This window comes from Haliotis cracherodii, unplaced genomic scaffold (assembly GCF_022045235.1).
Source record: "Haliotis cracherodii isolate W230 unplaced genomic scaffold, xgHalCrac1.p SCAF_10, whole genome shotgun sequence".
Taxonomy (NCBI): domain Eukaryota; kingdom Metazoa; phylum Mollusca; class Gastropoda; order Lepetellida; family Haliotidae; genus Haliotis; species Haliotis cracherodii.
Genome location: NW_027266265.1, coordinates 8,432,004 through 8,448,866, shown reverse-complemented (window position 1 = coordinate 8,448,866; position 16,863 = coordinate 8,432,004). Strand labels below are relative to the sequence as shown.

At 39.8% G+C, this 16,863-nt stretch overlaps 1 protein-coding gene across 2 annotated transcripts; it reads right to left on the bottom strand.

The window, feature by feature from the left end:
• Positions 1-1,227: 1,227 nt before the first annotated feature.
• On the bottom strand, positions 1,228-12,371 carry LOC139446113 (probable methyltransferase-like protein 24). 2 transcript variants are annotated; one of them, XM_071227397.1, is made up of 7 exons: positions 12,294-12,371; positions 10,792-10,903; positions 7,695-7,828; positions 6,351-6,479; positions 5,288-5,362; positions 3,997-4,144; positions 1,228-1,618 (listed from the first exon to the last, which is right to left on the bottom strand). In XM_071227397.1, exons 1-7 carry the CDS (start codon positions 12,296-12,298, stop codon positions 1,289-1,291), a joined length of 933 nt encoding a protein of 310 aa, XP_071083498.1. In that variant the 5' UTR covers positions 12,299-12,371; the 3' UTR covers positions 1,228-1,288. The 2 variants fall into 2 exon arrangements, with proteins under 2 accessions (XP_071083498.1, XP_071083504.1); XM_071227403.1 differs by having other exon boundaries at positions 12,288-12,338.
• Positions 12,372-16,863: the final 4,492 nt, after the last annotated feature.

The window sequence follows — 16,863 nt, the reverse complement described above, 5'->3', positions numbered from 1 at the left end:
CTGCATCATTATATTCCTCGTGATACTACTTAAAACAATGTAATAGGCAATGTAAACTGTGATGGGTTAATTTCCCAGTGTCAACTGCAGAAACCTAGATACTGAGAAAGGAAGAAGAAGACACACACTTACCTCATTTTCAAGGTAAAATCGTATGACTGTCTGTCGAGATCTGTTAACGCGAACGGATTATTATTGGGTGACATAATTATATTCTTGTTCATTCTTTTGCGATAGACGCTTTTGAAAACATTTCTATACTCTTTGATAATGTACCCATGGCAACTGTATATTCAAAGGCGATATTCAAACACTTTCATTCACTGTGCTATCTGGTGATAGTGTTGCAATCGATCGTGAGCATGCCGCAGTTTAACATGAATATCCCACTCAGACACAGTATACTGACCCCGAGCCAGCCAGTCCTTGTTATAGCCCCTTATGGCCGAGCACCAGGCAGAGTAACAACAAGTCCCATCTTTTAAAGTCTTTGGTATGAATCCGGGAATCGAACTCCGGACCTTCCGCTCTCCGAGCGGAAGGCTCTACCACTAGACTACGGAGGCGGTCAGGTCGACAAGGAAATAGACAAGATTTTTGTTTTGATACATTGTATGTAAGACGTCATTCACATACGGTGAGGTGAAATGGGGTTTAACGTAGCGTCCCTTGATTATTGCACTTAATATTCCACGTGCATGCAGGTGTGTGTGGCTGCTTGTACTAGTCCGGACTGATGCCGATTTATAGTGCTGGCCCACTGGCCCACATGAATACCCCACTCAGACACAAGTATACTTACTCCGAGCAGACAAGTCCTTGTTGTATCCTCAACATGCCGAGCGTCAGGCAGGGTAACAACAAGTCCCATCGTTTAACGTCTTTGGTTGGACGTGGCCGGGGATCGAACCCCGGACATTCCGCTCTCCGGGCGGACACTCTACCACTAGACCACGGAGGCGGTCAGGTAGACCAGGAAAATGACAATATGTTCGTTTTGATATTTTGTATGTAAGGCGTCATTCACATACAAATACATTAACAGCATATTTATAATGTCAATTAAACTATGACAATGCTGACACATTTCATCAATGATGACGTGACGTAACAAACAAATTAAACTAATTGGAAGCTAACCATATATTTAAAAAACGTATAATAGAGAAATATAATATCTTTTATTCAAATATTGTGTCAACCGATGAATTGACAAATTAACGACTATATATACAACTGATTATTACAACTCAAGAGTTTCGCAGCCTAAACAAGCTCCACCCCTTTATTACATCCCCATCTTCATCTTCGTCTGCACCATGGCGATCTCCTGACAACTGGTCCTCATCATGCCAAATCTAGATCTGAATTGACAGGATCCAAGATTCTTGTGTGTTAAGAAAATACGGAAACCAAGTTGATGTAATTGTCTCAGTGTTCTCAAATATCCCAAATAAAATTCAGCCGGGGGCTCGTAAATATACGTTTTATTTCTTATCCAGCTGTGGAGCTCCAGATCGAGGGTGGTTACGGCATCCAGGAAGCCGCTCGCAATGGCTTGTGGGAGAACTTTCCATTCCCAGTGTTCAATGTCCATCTTTAAGACATCAACACGTCGCTAAAAGAAATACAAACATGAATAGTTTTACATGTTGTATTTTGACCCATGGTTATGATAAACGCCAAAGTTTAAAAGACTGAGTAGGATGATCATCATGTTTGGCTCCATGGTTCTAAGTTACGGATAATTTTGTAATAACCGTATGGGCATTGTCATATATGTTCCACTGGAGTCATTGTTTAATAAACATGTTAATATTTTTTTTACGTCAGAAATGACTAAATGTGCGAAAAGGGATGATCTTTCCAACTTCCAACTTCAATTAGCAAATCCGTGACCAAAGATGAACAGTAACTGTTTGATATGTGCGTGAACTGTCATTCATATGTCAAACATTATAAATGCTTTCTAAAAACATCTCATCAACTTTAACATATTTTAGCTTAACAAATACATTTACTTGTCAATCATATAAGCATATATTATCATATTCCTGAACAAAGTCTAAACATTTCGTATGGGAGAGGCGTTATACCGCCTTAAGTTCAATTCTAGCAATGTAAGAGAGGGTTTCCACGTCTTCCACGCTCAATATGGTGAGCGTCCTAAACCTGTATGGCCACACACACATGTTGTAAGAATGTTTTGAAAACCAATAAGCTTGGGTACGCCGAAATATATGAAAGGATTGATGTCAACATATATTGTTTTGATAGGCATTACTTAGAAATTGACGGATGACAAAGAAGACACAATTTATGAGATAGCTAACAACTTTTTTAATTACTGTAAAGGCAGTAATTAAAGAAGTTGTTATCCATAAATTGTGTCTACTTTATGTAAATCCTCTCAGCGGATCTACACAAAGTGTGCAAATCCGTTTTTACGTTTAGAACACCGAAAACACAAGCTCATATCAAATTCAATAAACAGACTAGAAACTGCAGACAACACGATGAAATCAGCAACATTCAGCGCAGCAATGCAGCACAAGCCCCAATATTTTTATTATCAGCCAATCATTTGCAATATTTTTTATATGGAAATATATTATATTTTACAATATTTCATATGTATATGTCATAAAGTATTTGAATGGCATTTAGAAGTGATACACAAAAGGAAGAGAAGTTATGAACGTCAATGCAACTGTTCTATAATGAGGAACTATCCATGAAGGCCTTAACCCATGTTTGTCGTAAAAGGCGACTATGCTTGTCGTAAGAGGCGACTAACGGGATATACGGGTATATACTTACTCCTTCACCAGGTGAATAAATGCTATAAAGCAGAGGACATTTTTTGTACCCGAAAGAACAACAACAGTAATACGAGGGCTGGAAACAAATTTCTAAGCCTGACTAACTTTCAACTATAGGCCATAAGACAGTGAACTAGTCATTGCAAGTGTATTTGGTCTGTTGAGGCCGTTTGTATATTAGTGACAGCCAGTTGAACATGATAGGGGTCCAAACGGACACAGAAATGGAAAAGAACAAGTACCGAGCAGTCATCAAGGTTTTTTTTACTATGGAGAAAAGTACTCCCCAAGACGTTCATAGTAAGTGTCCTAGCTATTCCACTTATAAACGTTCTGGACGTCCATCAACCGCCATCAATAAAGATTCAATCACGACAGAAAAAAACTTATACTGTCAGATAGACGTATTACCATTGCTGACTTGAGGGAGACACAGGTCGAAGCCATGGGTCCATTGAAACTATTGTTCATGAACATTTACAGATGAATAAGATACCTGCTCGTTGGGTGCTAAAGTTTCTAAATTCTGATCTTGAGGAAAAGAGAATTGACATTGCTTGAGAAAATGTAGAGCTAATTGAGGAGGATATCGTCAAATTCAAAAAGAGATTAGTAACGGGCGATAAAACATGGGACTACCACTGTGAACCCGAGTAAAAACGTCAATCAATGGAATGGCACCATTCCACTTCTCCGGCACCAAAGAAATTCAAGTCTTCAAGATCAGTGAAGAAAGTTCTGGGATGCAAAGGATGTGATCCTTGTTGATTACTTAGAAAGTCAAAAGACGATTACCAGTGCTTACTATGCTGATTTGCTTCATCGCCTGAGAGATTCAATCAAAGAAAAGTGAAGAGTAATGCTGACTGCTAGAGTTCTACTACTTCATGACAATGCCTCTTCTCACACCTCTCGACTTGCAAAGGCCGCTCTGCGACAATGTGGGAGCTTTCTCACCCCCATACTCACCAGACCTGGCACCAAGTGTTTTCTACCTGTATATCGACCACACCATTAAACACTGCTGGTTGGCCTCATCCATGATTATAAAATTTGACAACGTCACACAGTAACTTCAATATATAACGCCAACCACTTGCTGTTAAATGCTAAAAAAAATCAACAAATTTCCAGATTTAAATGAATGTATGGCTTGAGTGGAGAGTTGTCTCACCTTCGCGTGGCCAAGTTTCTGTTTGATTGTTCCTAGTGTACGCATCTCCCATCCAGTCATGTTGGCTGGGATGTAAACATCAACAGCCGAGATTCCTATATTATGAAAAAATACTTGCTCACTCCGTCTGTAGCTCTTTTTCTTCATGCTGGAATTTGAGAAAATATACAAGATCGGATGGTCCAGAAGGAATTCAGTCTTGAACATAAGTGGAAACACATATTCGGATATCTTGATCCAATTTAAGAGCATGCTTCGGGGCATATTTTCTTCCACTCCTGTGGGCGAGAAAATATACTGGAGATAACTGGTATCAAACATATGTCATATCTGTTCCGGGTCTGTGATAGGCAAATTATGACCGGTCTATTTTCCTGATTGCTTTTAATTGATAAGTTTTCGTGCTCACCTCGAATTTACCTACGTCTGTGTCCAAACTTTATGGCTTTAGAGTGTTCAATAAATGTAGTTTGATTTTATCTGGTTCGCGTTATCATCATCGCCTTGATAATCCACAGACATGGCGGAAACCTTTCTTGTGGAGGGTCACACTAGGAATGGGTAGTTAGCAATAAGCCGGATGACATTACCGTTGTGTTATGTATTAATACGCCAATGCAATCATAAGAATAGAGAAAATATACATCGATTTTATGGTAACATGGTTTTGTGCGCAAGAAAAAGATTGCTGCAGCCGTGCATGTCATGTACCATGCAGCGTACAACACGTTGTTTCAAACGTATCTAATATTTCCCTCGTTGGATACGTTTTTAAATAACACACTGGTACCTGACACAACTTCGTGTAGTAAGGAACGAACGAACGAACGAACGAACGAACGACACATTCCAACGATGGACACCAGGACAACGATTTAATCTAACTATGATGGTAATTCACTCTCTTGTCCTATAACCATTTCAATGATATTTTTAGCAATAAGCCGGATTACATTACCGGTTTGTTATATATTAATACACCGCTGCGATCATGAGAATAGACAGAATATGCATCGATTTGATGGTAAAATGGTATGGTATGTAAGGCACAGATTGCTGCAGCCGTTGTAAGATAACTGGTACCTGACACACTCGTTTAGAAATATTTTACAGACACCCGAAATCATCCCCCATACACACATCCCGGTGAAGATTGTATGGTCGGTCCCCAACACATGCAAACGATGTGCGCCAGGCCAACTAATAATCTAACTATGATGATAATTCAGTTTATTGTGCTATAACTTCAGTGGCATTGGAAGATGACGCGAAAAACTAAACCGTTACGTACCTCGGATCAAATGAATGAACTTCACACCCGTACTGCTTTGCTATAGCATCGTCAAAACTAAAGTCATTATTTATCCTGAAACAGAACACATACGCACATATAGAAGTTAAACGACTGACCTACCTGACGCTGCACTGTATGTGTCATTCTCCCAATTAAATACATCTATAACGAGTTAAAATATCACTACGTGCCAGATGAAGGATTGTGTGGAAATAATAGTGATACAATATTGATAATCAACACCTACGTAAGTATTACAATTAAGTGTCAATCTAAAACATATATTGTTCCACAGAATTATGAGAGTGTCTCTTCCTACCATGTTCAATACTATATCTCATACAATTTTGAGGTGACCGACAAGAAGGTGGCCTTGATATTTCGAAATAAACGCGAACTAGACACGTTGCTGTACAGTAACGTGAAGGGCTATACGACAGAGTAGACGGGGAACTTGCTGAGAGACTGTATAGTACATGTGAAGTGTTAACCTGACAGTAGTCTGGGAACTTGCTGGTGGGGTTGTGTAGTAATGTGAAGTGTTTACCCGACAGAGTAGACGGGGAACTTGCTGAGAGACTGTATAGTACATGTGAAGTGTTAACCTGACAGTAGTCTGGGGACTTGCTGGAGGGTTGTGTAGTAATGTGAAGTGTTTACCCGACAGAGTAGAAAAGATATTTGCAGGAGGACTGTATAGTAATGTGAAGTGTTTACCCGACAGAGTAGACTAGATATTTGCAGGAGGACTGTATAGTAATGTGAAGTGTTTACCCGACAGAGTAGACTAGATATTTGCAGGAGGACTGTATAGTAATGTGAAGTGTTTACCCGACAGAGTAGACTAGATATTTGCAGGAGGACTGTATAGTAATGTGAAGTGTTTACCCGACAGAGTAGACTAGATATTTGCAGGAGGACTGTATAGTAATGTGAAGTGTTTACCCGACAGCAGACTAGTTACTTGTTGGAGGGACTGTGTAGTAATGTGAAGTGTTTACCCGACAGAGTAGACAAGACACTTGCTGGAGGGGCTGTACAGTAAAGGTGAAGTATTTACCCGGCAGAGTAGACCAGGCAATTGTTGGGGGGCCTGTATTGCTGATCGTGACACACTTCCCATCCACCGTCAGTCGGTTTACCCAGGCGGACGATGTTTTTACACAGCACACCAACATTGTTCACAAACCTAAAATGGAAAGCAACTTTGGAGTCTGTAAAATCAACCTTAAAGAGTGAGTGAGTGAGTGAGTTAACATTTAACGTCACATCGGCAATATTGCAGCCATATCGTGACGACAACCTTAAAGAGAAACCAAACAGGGTTACCTGTGACACAGACAGGTGAGAGAGGATGGTTTCCTGGAATACAGACAGGTAAGGGTGGAGGGTTACTTGTTATACATACAGTGAGGTCAGACAGGAGGGTTATATATGACACACACAGGTGATACAGACAGGTGAGAGAGGAGGGTTACCTGTGATACAGACAGGTAAGAAAGGAGGGTTACCTGTGACACAGACAGATGAGAGAGGAGGGTTACCTGTGATACAGACAGGTAAGAGAGGAGGGTTACCCGTGATACAGACAGGTGAGAGAGGAGGGTTACCTGTGATACAGAGAGGTAAGAGAGGAGGGTTACCTGTGATACAGACAGGTAAGAGAGGAGGGTTACCTGTGACACAGACAGATGAGAGAGGAGGGTTACCTGTGATACAGACAGGTAAGAGAGGAGGGTTACCTGTGATACAGACAGGTAAGAGAGGAGGGTTACCTGTGACACAGACAGATGAGAGAGGAGGGTTACCTGTGATACAGACAGGTAAGAGAGGAGGGTTACCTGTGATACAGACAGGTGAGAGAGGAGGGTTACCTGTGATACAGAGAGGTAAGAGAGGAGGGTTACCTGTGATACTGACAGGTTAGAGAGGAGGGTTACCTGTGACACAGACAGGTAAGGAAGGAGGGTTACTTGTTATACAGTGAAGTCAGACAGGAGGGTTATACATATACAGACAGGTGAGAGGGGAGGGTTACCTGTGACACAGACAGGTAAGGAAGGAGGGTTACTTATTATACAGTGAGGTCAGACAGGAGGGTTATACATATACAGACAGGTGAGAGGGGAGGGTTATCTGTGATACAGTGGGGTCAGACAGTAGGGTTATATATGACACACACAGGTGATACAGACAGGTAAGAGGATGGTTACCTGGGATACAGACAGGTGAGATAGTAGCGTTACCTGTGATACAGACAGGTAAGAGAGGATTGTTACCTGTGATACAGACAGGTGAGAGAGAGAAACGTTACCTTGATACAGACAGGTAAAAGAGGAGGTTTACCGATGATAATTATGAGAAAAAATCATAATATAAAACACACGTCATAGGAAGTATTTACCCGTGATATAGAGACGTCAGTTCTTCGTATGGCATGCTCTTTAAAATATGATCGGGTGGTATTTGAAAAGGATCATCGTTGTTGTTAGCTCCTTGGAACGATTCTTGTACACGAACTCCCTTATGATTTCCTTCCTGAAACAGACAAGAGGTGAAAATGTCACAGTGACGGGACCCGTCAAGATCCGGGTGAGAATAGGTTTTCAGCAATCCAGTTTAACGCAGTATTCCAGTTATATCGCGGCGTGTCAGCTTAATGTGGGAGGAAAGCCCGAAGTGATGTAGGTCTAAGACGTTTACCACTTCGGTGAAACCCACGAGCACGGGTATGGTGCTGACAAACCTAGTAACATAATCGGGGCGAACCGGGATTCGAACCCACAATCATAGGTTTCTGGCGTGCCCAAGGGACGCAACTCTGCACAGCGAATCGCAGCGCCTTAGACGACTGGGCCACCCGTGCCCCCACAACAAACTGACTATGTGTTCCTAAGAATGCCCTCATGTCTTCATATAGTTATAAATGCTTAACAAACTACCGAACTCTCCGCATCTGTATAATTATACAAAATTATTTTATATCATTCATTATCATAGTGCACACTGATTAATTCTTATGCTGCTCGAGTGACCTTGATGTATGTACATAATGGTTCGTAGTACTACAAGTGTATGTAGATGACATCATTTGCAATTGGTTGGTTTGTTGTTTTACGCCGCACTCAGCAATATTCCAGCTATATGACGGCGGTCTGTAGATAATCGAGTCTGAACCAGACAATCCAGTGATTGACAACATGAGCATCGATCTACGCAGTTGGGATCGATGACACACATCAACCTAGTCAGCGAGCCTGATCACCCGATCCCGTTAGTCGCCTTTTACGACAAGCATAGGCGCCTGTTACGGCAAGCATGGGTTGCTGAAGACCTATTCTACCCGGGATCTTCACGGGTCTCATTTGCAATTGAAAATAGTTATATAAGGGACTTGTTATTTATTATAAGGAGGGGGTGTGGGATCATGAAAAAAATGATGGATGATATTTTGTTTTCATGCTTCATCATTGATATTGTGGCATTTTTTAATTGTGAGGGAGCTCATGGTTTAACTCCAAGTCCATTTCAATTATTTATTTTATTGTTTGCAGATGACATAATCTTGTTAGATGTAACAGCTAACGTCTTCCAAAAACGTCTTTACCAACCCTCCTCATATTGTGATAAATGGAAATTGACTATTAATATTCAAAAAAGCAAAGTGTTTGTTTTCAGGAATGGAGGCAAACTTGGACATTATGAAAAGTTTAGGATTGGAGAATCCGTCATTGACATAGTCACTAGTTATAAATCTCTAGGTGTGCAATTATGATCCGCTGGTTCTTGGCATAGAAAGTAGTTTGAATATTACAATTCACAACAATCCCAGCTAGTGTCTGTTTTCATATTTTTCATATAAACGTAATTCCAGTTCTAAATTATGGAGCAGAGGTTTGGGGATTTCATCCTTCACCCGATATTGAAAATGTACACGATCGTTTCTGTAAACTTGTTCTGAGCTTGAATACACCCAAACCATAATTGCAAGAGGTATTGTGAATAGAATATCAATCCAGGTTTTGCATTATATAAAAGTTATAAAATTCTGGTTAAGGTTATTGTCACAACAGGTTAATGTTATCATGAAATGTTCTTATGATTTTCCGTATAGAAGGGCAGAAAATGTTAAAGCTTGTTGGGCTACTTATTTTAAATCTTTGCTGCATACATATATTTGTGGCGAAGTTTGGTTACAGCAAGGTGTTGGGAATATAAAAGCATTTATATTGTTTTTTAAGCAAAGATTTTAAGATATTTGCCAACAAACATGCAATACTAATCTAGAATGATATTCTGAGCTGGAATAGTTTTGCTCTGTCAAGGAAAATATTAATTTTGAACATCTGACCAATTGTATTGATATAGCCATCTACGTTTAAGTTAGAGAGATACATGTTATGAATTGACTTGAAAACTACAAATAAATGACCTATCACACACACACACACACACACACACACACACACACACACACACACACACACATTTTATTCTTATTTTGTGGCCATGAGGCAAAAGTATAGTGACACTTTTACAAACAGTATGTAGAGGGGGCGCCTGTTCTGTACAGTTGTAGACAATTTGCAGTTATCTTTTGACACTTTGTTTAAACAAATAGCCAGTCGCAACATTACGTTTGTATTTCATTGTTTTTTGAAAATATACTGTGTAGCAACCCAGAATTTAATGCAAGTTTCTAATATTGTGGTAATTATTTTTCTCAGTATATCAAGTGGAGCATTGCCCCTGTAGTTATCAGGATCATCCCTATTCCCCGATTTTTGCTGTGGTACGATAAGTCCGAGTTGCCAAAGTTAAGTTGCCCGTGTTAAGTATTTCATTAAAAAGTAGTTTGTAACATGATAATAATATTGAACAAATATTTTCAAGTGCCTCAGTTGGTATGCCATCAGCCCCGGGGGACTTCTTCATACTATTTACTACATTTCTGATTTTATCATCTGTAATTTCCCCAGCCAAAATGTCATCACGGTTTCTGCACAGGTTACAATTAGCAATATCATGGGCTTCAATAAATTATCTAACCTCATCACAAAAGAAGAATCAGTATTCCTTTGAAGATTAAAGAGATTGTTGAAATATTGCATGTTTATGTACAGAATCACAATATTTCTTAATTGTTTTCCAAAAGACTTTACAAGATTTGCTTCTAGCGGCATTTACAACTTCTTTTGCTACATCCTTTTCAAATTGTATTTTAGGAATTTCTTTGCATAATTGTTTAAATGTATTTAATTTTTTTGCCTCTATAGATATTGTTGTATTGATTACTACATATAGATTTCTTTAAATTCTAAAGCGAAAACTAAAACTGCTTCACAAATAGAACTAGTTTGTGCAAGGGACAGTGAAAAGTGCTTGTGTCTAGAATGTTTTAGCAGTATTTCTGTGGAATAAACAAAAAGTAATTTGTTTGTCCCTATGGAAAGCTGGTTGACTTGATACTAATACAGAAGCCTACAGTTATATGTTCTCACCTCAGGGCAATGTTGTCTTGTCACTGTGAAGAAAGCTGACTTATACCCAAGGAAAAGAAAAATTCCAATCAGAATCAAAGATGTCCTTTTGCTCATACTCCATTTCGTACACCTGGGGAACAATGGTATACAAAATTAATACTAGCTGGCAAAAGAAAGCATACACCCATTGTTTCACCATTTAGATTGCGCGTTGCGGGTATTTAGGTATTACGTGACAGACGTCCTGAATAATAATAATAATAATAATAATAATAATAATAATAATATCATGTAGCTTATATTGTTGAATTGTCTGTCCCAGACTGCATCGAGTTTATGTACAGTATGATGAGAGGGTCAGCAACCCTACAGAGTCCTTGCCCTGGATGAGGTCGGCTGGCCGGAAAATTGAAACAGAAGGCTTTCTGTTTTCTGCTCAGGACCAGTCACTTCCCACCCGAAACCGCCAATGTGTGATTTTGCATCAAAATGTAAACATGAAATATAGATTATGTTATGAATTTAATGGGACTGTCCAACACATTGTCAGTGGATGCCCAGCTTTGGCACAAACACAGAATCTTAAGCGACATGATGGAGTGGCTTGATCATTTTATTACCGTCTTCGCCATGCATGGTACGACCCAGAATTTGAAGAGAGCGTCATGGAAAATGATAAATACAACATCTTTGGAATAGACTCCTATCCAGCGTCAGACTCATCCAGCCTAACAAACCTGATCTCGTCCTTTTTATGAATCCAATGAAATCATATATAACATTGAGTTTTTTGTCCCTTTTGACAATATGTAATATACAAGATTCAGGAAAAACATGGCAAATATGCAGACCTCGCTTTGGAAATGTCATGCTAGCATCCGAAGTACCAAGTTGTCCGACTCCCCATTGTGCTTGGTGCCTTAGGTTTCGTACCTCCCAAACTGTTGACTGACATTGGGAGAGTACCCGGGTTTTCTACCAGGAATACAGCCCTTCTTACAATGCAGGAGGCTGCAGTGTTGGGGGGCCTTCACATTCTCCGAAAAGTTCTGGGTAGGTTTGACTAGGCAGCGCTTCCTGGGAGAAGTCCCATTCGCTGTCTGGGCTGCGTGTAGAGGAGGCAAGGGCCCTGAGCTGACGATGAGCCAAACCACGCTGTGCCAGGATCACCAAAACCCTCTTTGCTGCATTTTTTTTTCAAATTTTAATCTGGACATAATAATATACAGGCAATGTAAGCTGTGGGGGGTTAAGAGTAAAAATAATTTGTTTAAGAAAACAACTGGGAAAATATCATTCGTCTTCAGGTTTTACTCAAACTAATTGTTTGCTGGACGTGTGGGATGTCCTGAACATAATGTTCAGCTCTACCTTTCACACAGACATATTGAGGTAGGGACCGAACAAATACCCGTTCCTTTACAATAATCCCAGCACTGTTGCACGCGTGACAATTTCCCGGTGACAATTGCGGTGTCAAGATTAGATAATGAGAAAGGAAGAAGTGGACTCACACTTACCTCATTCTCAAGGTAAAATCTTATGACTGTCAGCAGAGATCTGTCCTGCACTGTCGACGTGTTGTTATTGGCGTGACGTATTCTCTTGTTAAAATGTATTATATTAGCGACAGACGCTTTTGAAAACAGCTCTATACTCTTTGTAATGTACCCATGCCAACAGTGTATTCAAGCGTTGGATTCATACACTCTCATTCACTGAGCGATCTGGGCGACATTAAATGTTGGAATGAAACCAAGCTTATTCCTGTTGATCGTGAGCAACGTTCCCTCGTTGAATGAACATTGCACATAATGGTTTTATTGGCGATTTCCCATTTGAATGAATGAGTGGGTTTAACGCCACTTTGAAAAGTTGTTTTGTCAAACTGATCAGCAAAAGAAACTACACCTCATATCTTACGTTAGCGATATTATCTTTTAAAAAATGAAGTCTACTGGAGTTTAGTCAGCACTCGAAGAACACTTCATCATTGTTTTACTTTCTAAGATATGATTTGATTTAAAAACTAACTTCTAAAAAATCTAAATGATTCCCGAATAATCCACGGATAAGTCGCAAATAATTTGCGAATAATTGGCAATTAATTCGCGGATAAGTTGCAATAATTCGCGAATAAGTTGTAAATAATTCGCGAATAATCCGCGGATATCCGTGGATTTCTCCGAAAACTACTGTATTGCTATATGGCACTAATTAGGTGTTTTATGGGAGCATCAACGCCGTGAACGCGTGGCGGGCCATGGCAATAGCCTCCATACATACAATGTATACTATGGTGCTGCACTGGGAATGGATTGCAGGTACATGTAGTCTTCATAAATGCGTGTAATATATTCCTTCTATAATAATACTGTCATTAAATATTCTTATTGGCATGCATATTTGATTCCTGATCAACTTGCATCGTGTCTCTAGTCTTGTACAAATCTACATGTATACATTTTTTTTCTAGCATATACTTATGTAGTAGTTGGATGAATACCACTTCGACACTGGTTATATCACAGGTGAGTGAGTGAGTGAGTGAGTGAGTGAGTGAGTGAGTATGGTTTTACACCGCTTTTAGCAATATTCCAGCAATATCACGGCGGGGGCCACCAGAAATGGGCTTCACACATTGTACCCATGACGGGAATCGAACCCGGGTCTTCGGCATGACGAGCGAACGCTTTAACCACTAGGCTACCCGACCGCCCCATATCACAGTTGATGTATGTACATATACTTGTACTTGGGTAAAACCACATACCATGTACATGTGGTGAGGTGAGGTGAGGTGAGGTGAGGTGAAATGGGGTTTAACGTCGCGTCCAAGATTATTGCACTTATATAGCGACGTGCATGTACGTTTGTGTGTTTGTGTGGCTGCTTGTACTAATCCGGACTGATGCCGATTTATAGTGCTAGCTCACTGAGATACCATGCCGCAGTTTAACATGAATACCCCACTCAGACACAGTATACTGACTCCGAGCCGACCAGTCCTTGTTTTAGCCCTTAATGCCGAGCGCCAGACAGGGTAACAACAAGTACCATCTTTTAACGTCTTTTGATATGACGCGGCCAGGGATCGAACCCCAGACCTTCCGCTCTCCGGGCGGACGCTCTACCACTAGACCACGGAGGCGGTCCCATGTACATGTATGGAGGGACGTCCTGATTGGTGTGGCCACAAGATAACGTTGATAACAAAATGAAGTGTATTACATGTTCTCCTAAAAAAAACTGATTATTATGTACGCATTTGCATAAGACACATATACTTCAATTCCCATGTTATGTAAATAAAAAACATCTATAACATATGGATCTTTCTGTTCGTAGCATATGCTCAGTGGCATTGTGATAAAACAGTAGAAAGTGTACATTCAAACACGTTTTAGACGTCCTGTACAGGGTAATTGAATCAGACAGACGGTCAGTAAGACAGCTAATTGTCTTGTATTAGTTTGTGATTAATGTCAGTGCATCTAAGTCAGAGCATCTTTGTGTTTTTCTCCAGATATTAAACAGGGCATTCACGTAATGATTTCGTGAATATGTGGGGTGGTAGTGGAAGCATTGTTTTGTCAAGCTAAAATTCGGTTTGATGTCTCACATGAGTAGACTGTGAACCCTGTTATCTGGTGCGTCTAGATGTATACGTATCATGTCAATATAAAGCGGGACTATTTAATAACCGGTGTATATCCATATTATGTTCAGAATGATCAGTTCAGTGTGGCAAATATGGCAGTGTTGCAACACTGTACATAGATAATGTGTACGTCTCTCAAACGAAAATAACTGTATGATGATCATTAAAGTTTAATGTTTGTGTAAATCGTGTTTGTTTATGATAACAAATAAGAAATGTTTCATTTTTCTGGCGTTTGGTATTTTGTATTGCGTATACACGATATAGATGTCGTTGTTACACTCTTTTGAAAAATCTAAACTTTCGAAATCCCCCATTTATATTCCGAGTTGGGATAAGCCTTGGAACCTGTTTTGTGTTTCAGTGGTCATCACCTCCCTTATATGACATTTTATTTCCATCCATGTTCATTCTGCTGGAGAAGTTGTCCACTACCATTTGTAACCGAGTCACAGTGAGTGAGTGAGTTAGGTTTAACGCCGCTTTTAACAGTGTTCCAGTTATATCGCGGCGTGTCAGCTTAATGTGGGAGGAAAGCCTGAAGTGATGCAGGTCTAAGACGTTTACCACTTCGGTGAAACCCACGAGCATGGGTATGGTGCTGACAAACCTAGAAACATAATCGGGGCGAACCGGGATTCGAACCCACAATCATAGGTTTCTGGCGTGCCCAAGGGACGCAACTCTGCACAGCGAATCGCGGCGCCTTAGACGACTGTGTGACGAAGTTGTATCTAATTACAGAGTCGGCCTAATTTACAGGTGCGACTACAATACCAATACAATACAATACAATACAATACAATGTAGTTTATTAAAGTCTCACCATTTGTACAGCAGGGGTTTAAATAAAGCATTTTAAATATCTAAAAACTTAAAAGTACAAATGCCACCCAAGGGGGTTACGAGAGACTCTATCTTACACAAATGCAAGAGCTTTATAAAATAATGTAAAATGAGATAAAATTATAATCATAGTCATAATTTAGGAATATAAATATTAAGAATGTAAATGATAAGATAAACAGTTAAATATATTGTTAAATTATGCATAAAATAATTTTCTACGCATAAACATTTTGAAGTACATGCTTCCTAATAGTGGTAAGTTACAATGGTTATTTAAAATGGTGATATCTACAGGTGTAGGATAGAACATATTCTTAAGATAAGATGTACGAATATCGTCATAAAAGGGACAGTGTAAAAGAAAGTGGGTTTCGTCTTCAACTTGGTCTGTACAATATTTACAAAAGCGTTGTGTAGCTGGGATAGGAGGGGAGCAGTATCGGCCCGTTTTAATCTCCAATTTTAGGGAACCACATCTCAGGGAAGCAAGTATCCATCGCCGGTATCTTATCTTGGGAGTCGAGTGTCTTTTTTCTCAGCATTCCTGATGTGTATCATCGTATAATGGTTCATTCTATTATGTCTGTTTGAAGGCGATATCAAAGGCGCCGCCCTGCAGACACAGACAGTGTCGTCCGTTTCGCTTGAACTACCACCCCATTTCCCATTATCCATACACAAATAACTTTGATGCGGTGTCAGTGTGGAAGGAGTTTGAATCACGTCCGTCACTGGCCACAGAAATCCTTAAAGTATAGCAACATTCTAGAAGGCCACTGCCGTTCAAATAACCTAGTGATGCATGCAACTCTCGTCAACAACGGCTGTCAATCTGTCTGCTTCAGCTACTATACAATCCTCCCTGTCACAACTGTCGTTTAACTGTCTTTTTCAAAATTTTAATTGTAAAATCTTCGTTATCATACTGACGTATGTCGTATACAGTCATCTTATTTGATAAAAAACACATGACTAATATTATTGGTCGATCAACTGGATGTTACATTCCTTATATCAGCTAACGGTCCTGTTTGTGAACATATGCTCTAGACATAAGATTTAAGGACTAATAAAATCAATTTTGAGACCGTACAGGCAAAAAATAGAAATACAATATGCTTTTGCATCATCTGTTCTGTTTTAGATGATGGTTATTATATGAAATTTTATAACGTTAGATTAGCAAGGAGATACAAAGTGTTTTATGATACTTGAGATTTTGGAACATGAGCAATAAGATTAAGCAACATAAACATGCATAAAAGGGTATAGTTGGTTGGTTGGTTTGTTGTTTAACGCCGCACTCAGCAATATTCCAGCTATATGACGGCGGTCTGTAAATAATCGAGTCTGGACCAGACAATCCAGTTATTAATGTCATGAGCATCGATCCACGCAATTGGGATCGATGACATGCATCAACCAAGTCAGCGAACCTGACCACCCGATCCCGTTAGTCGCCTTTTACGACAAGCATAGTCACCTTTTACGGCAAGCATGGGTTGCTGAAGACCTATTCTATCCCGGAATCTTCACGGGTCATAAAAGGGTATAGAGAAAATGGGGGAAACAAATTGAAA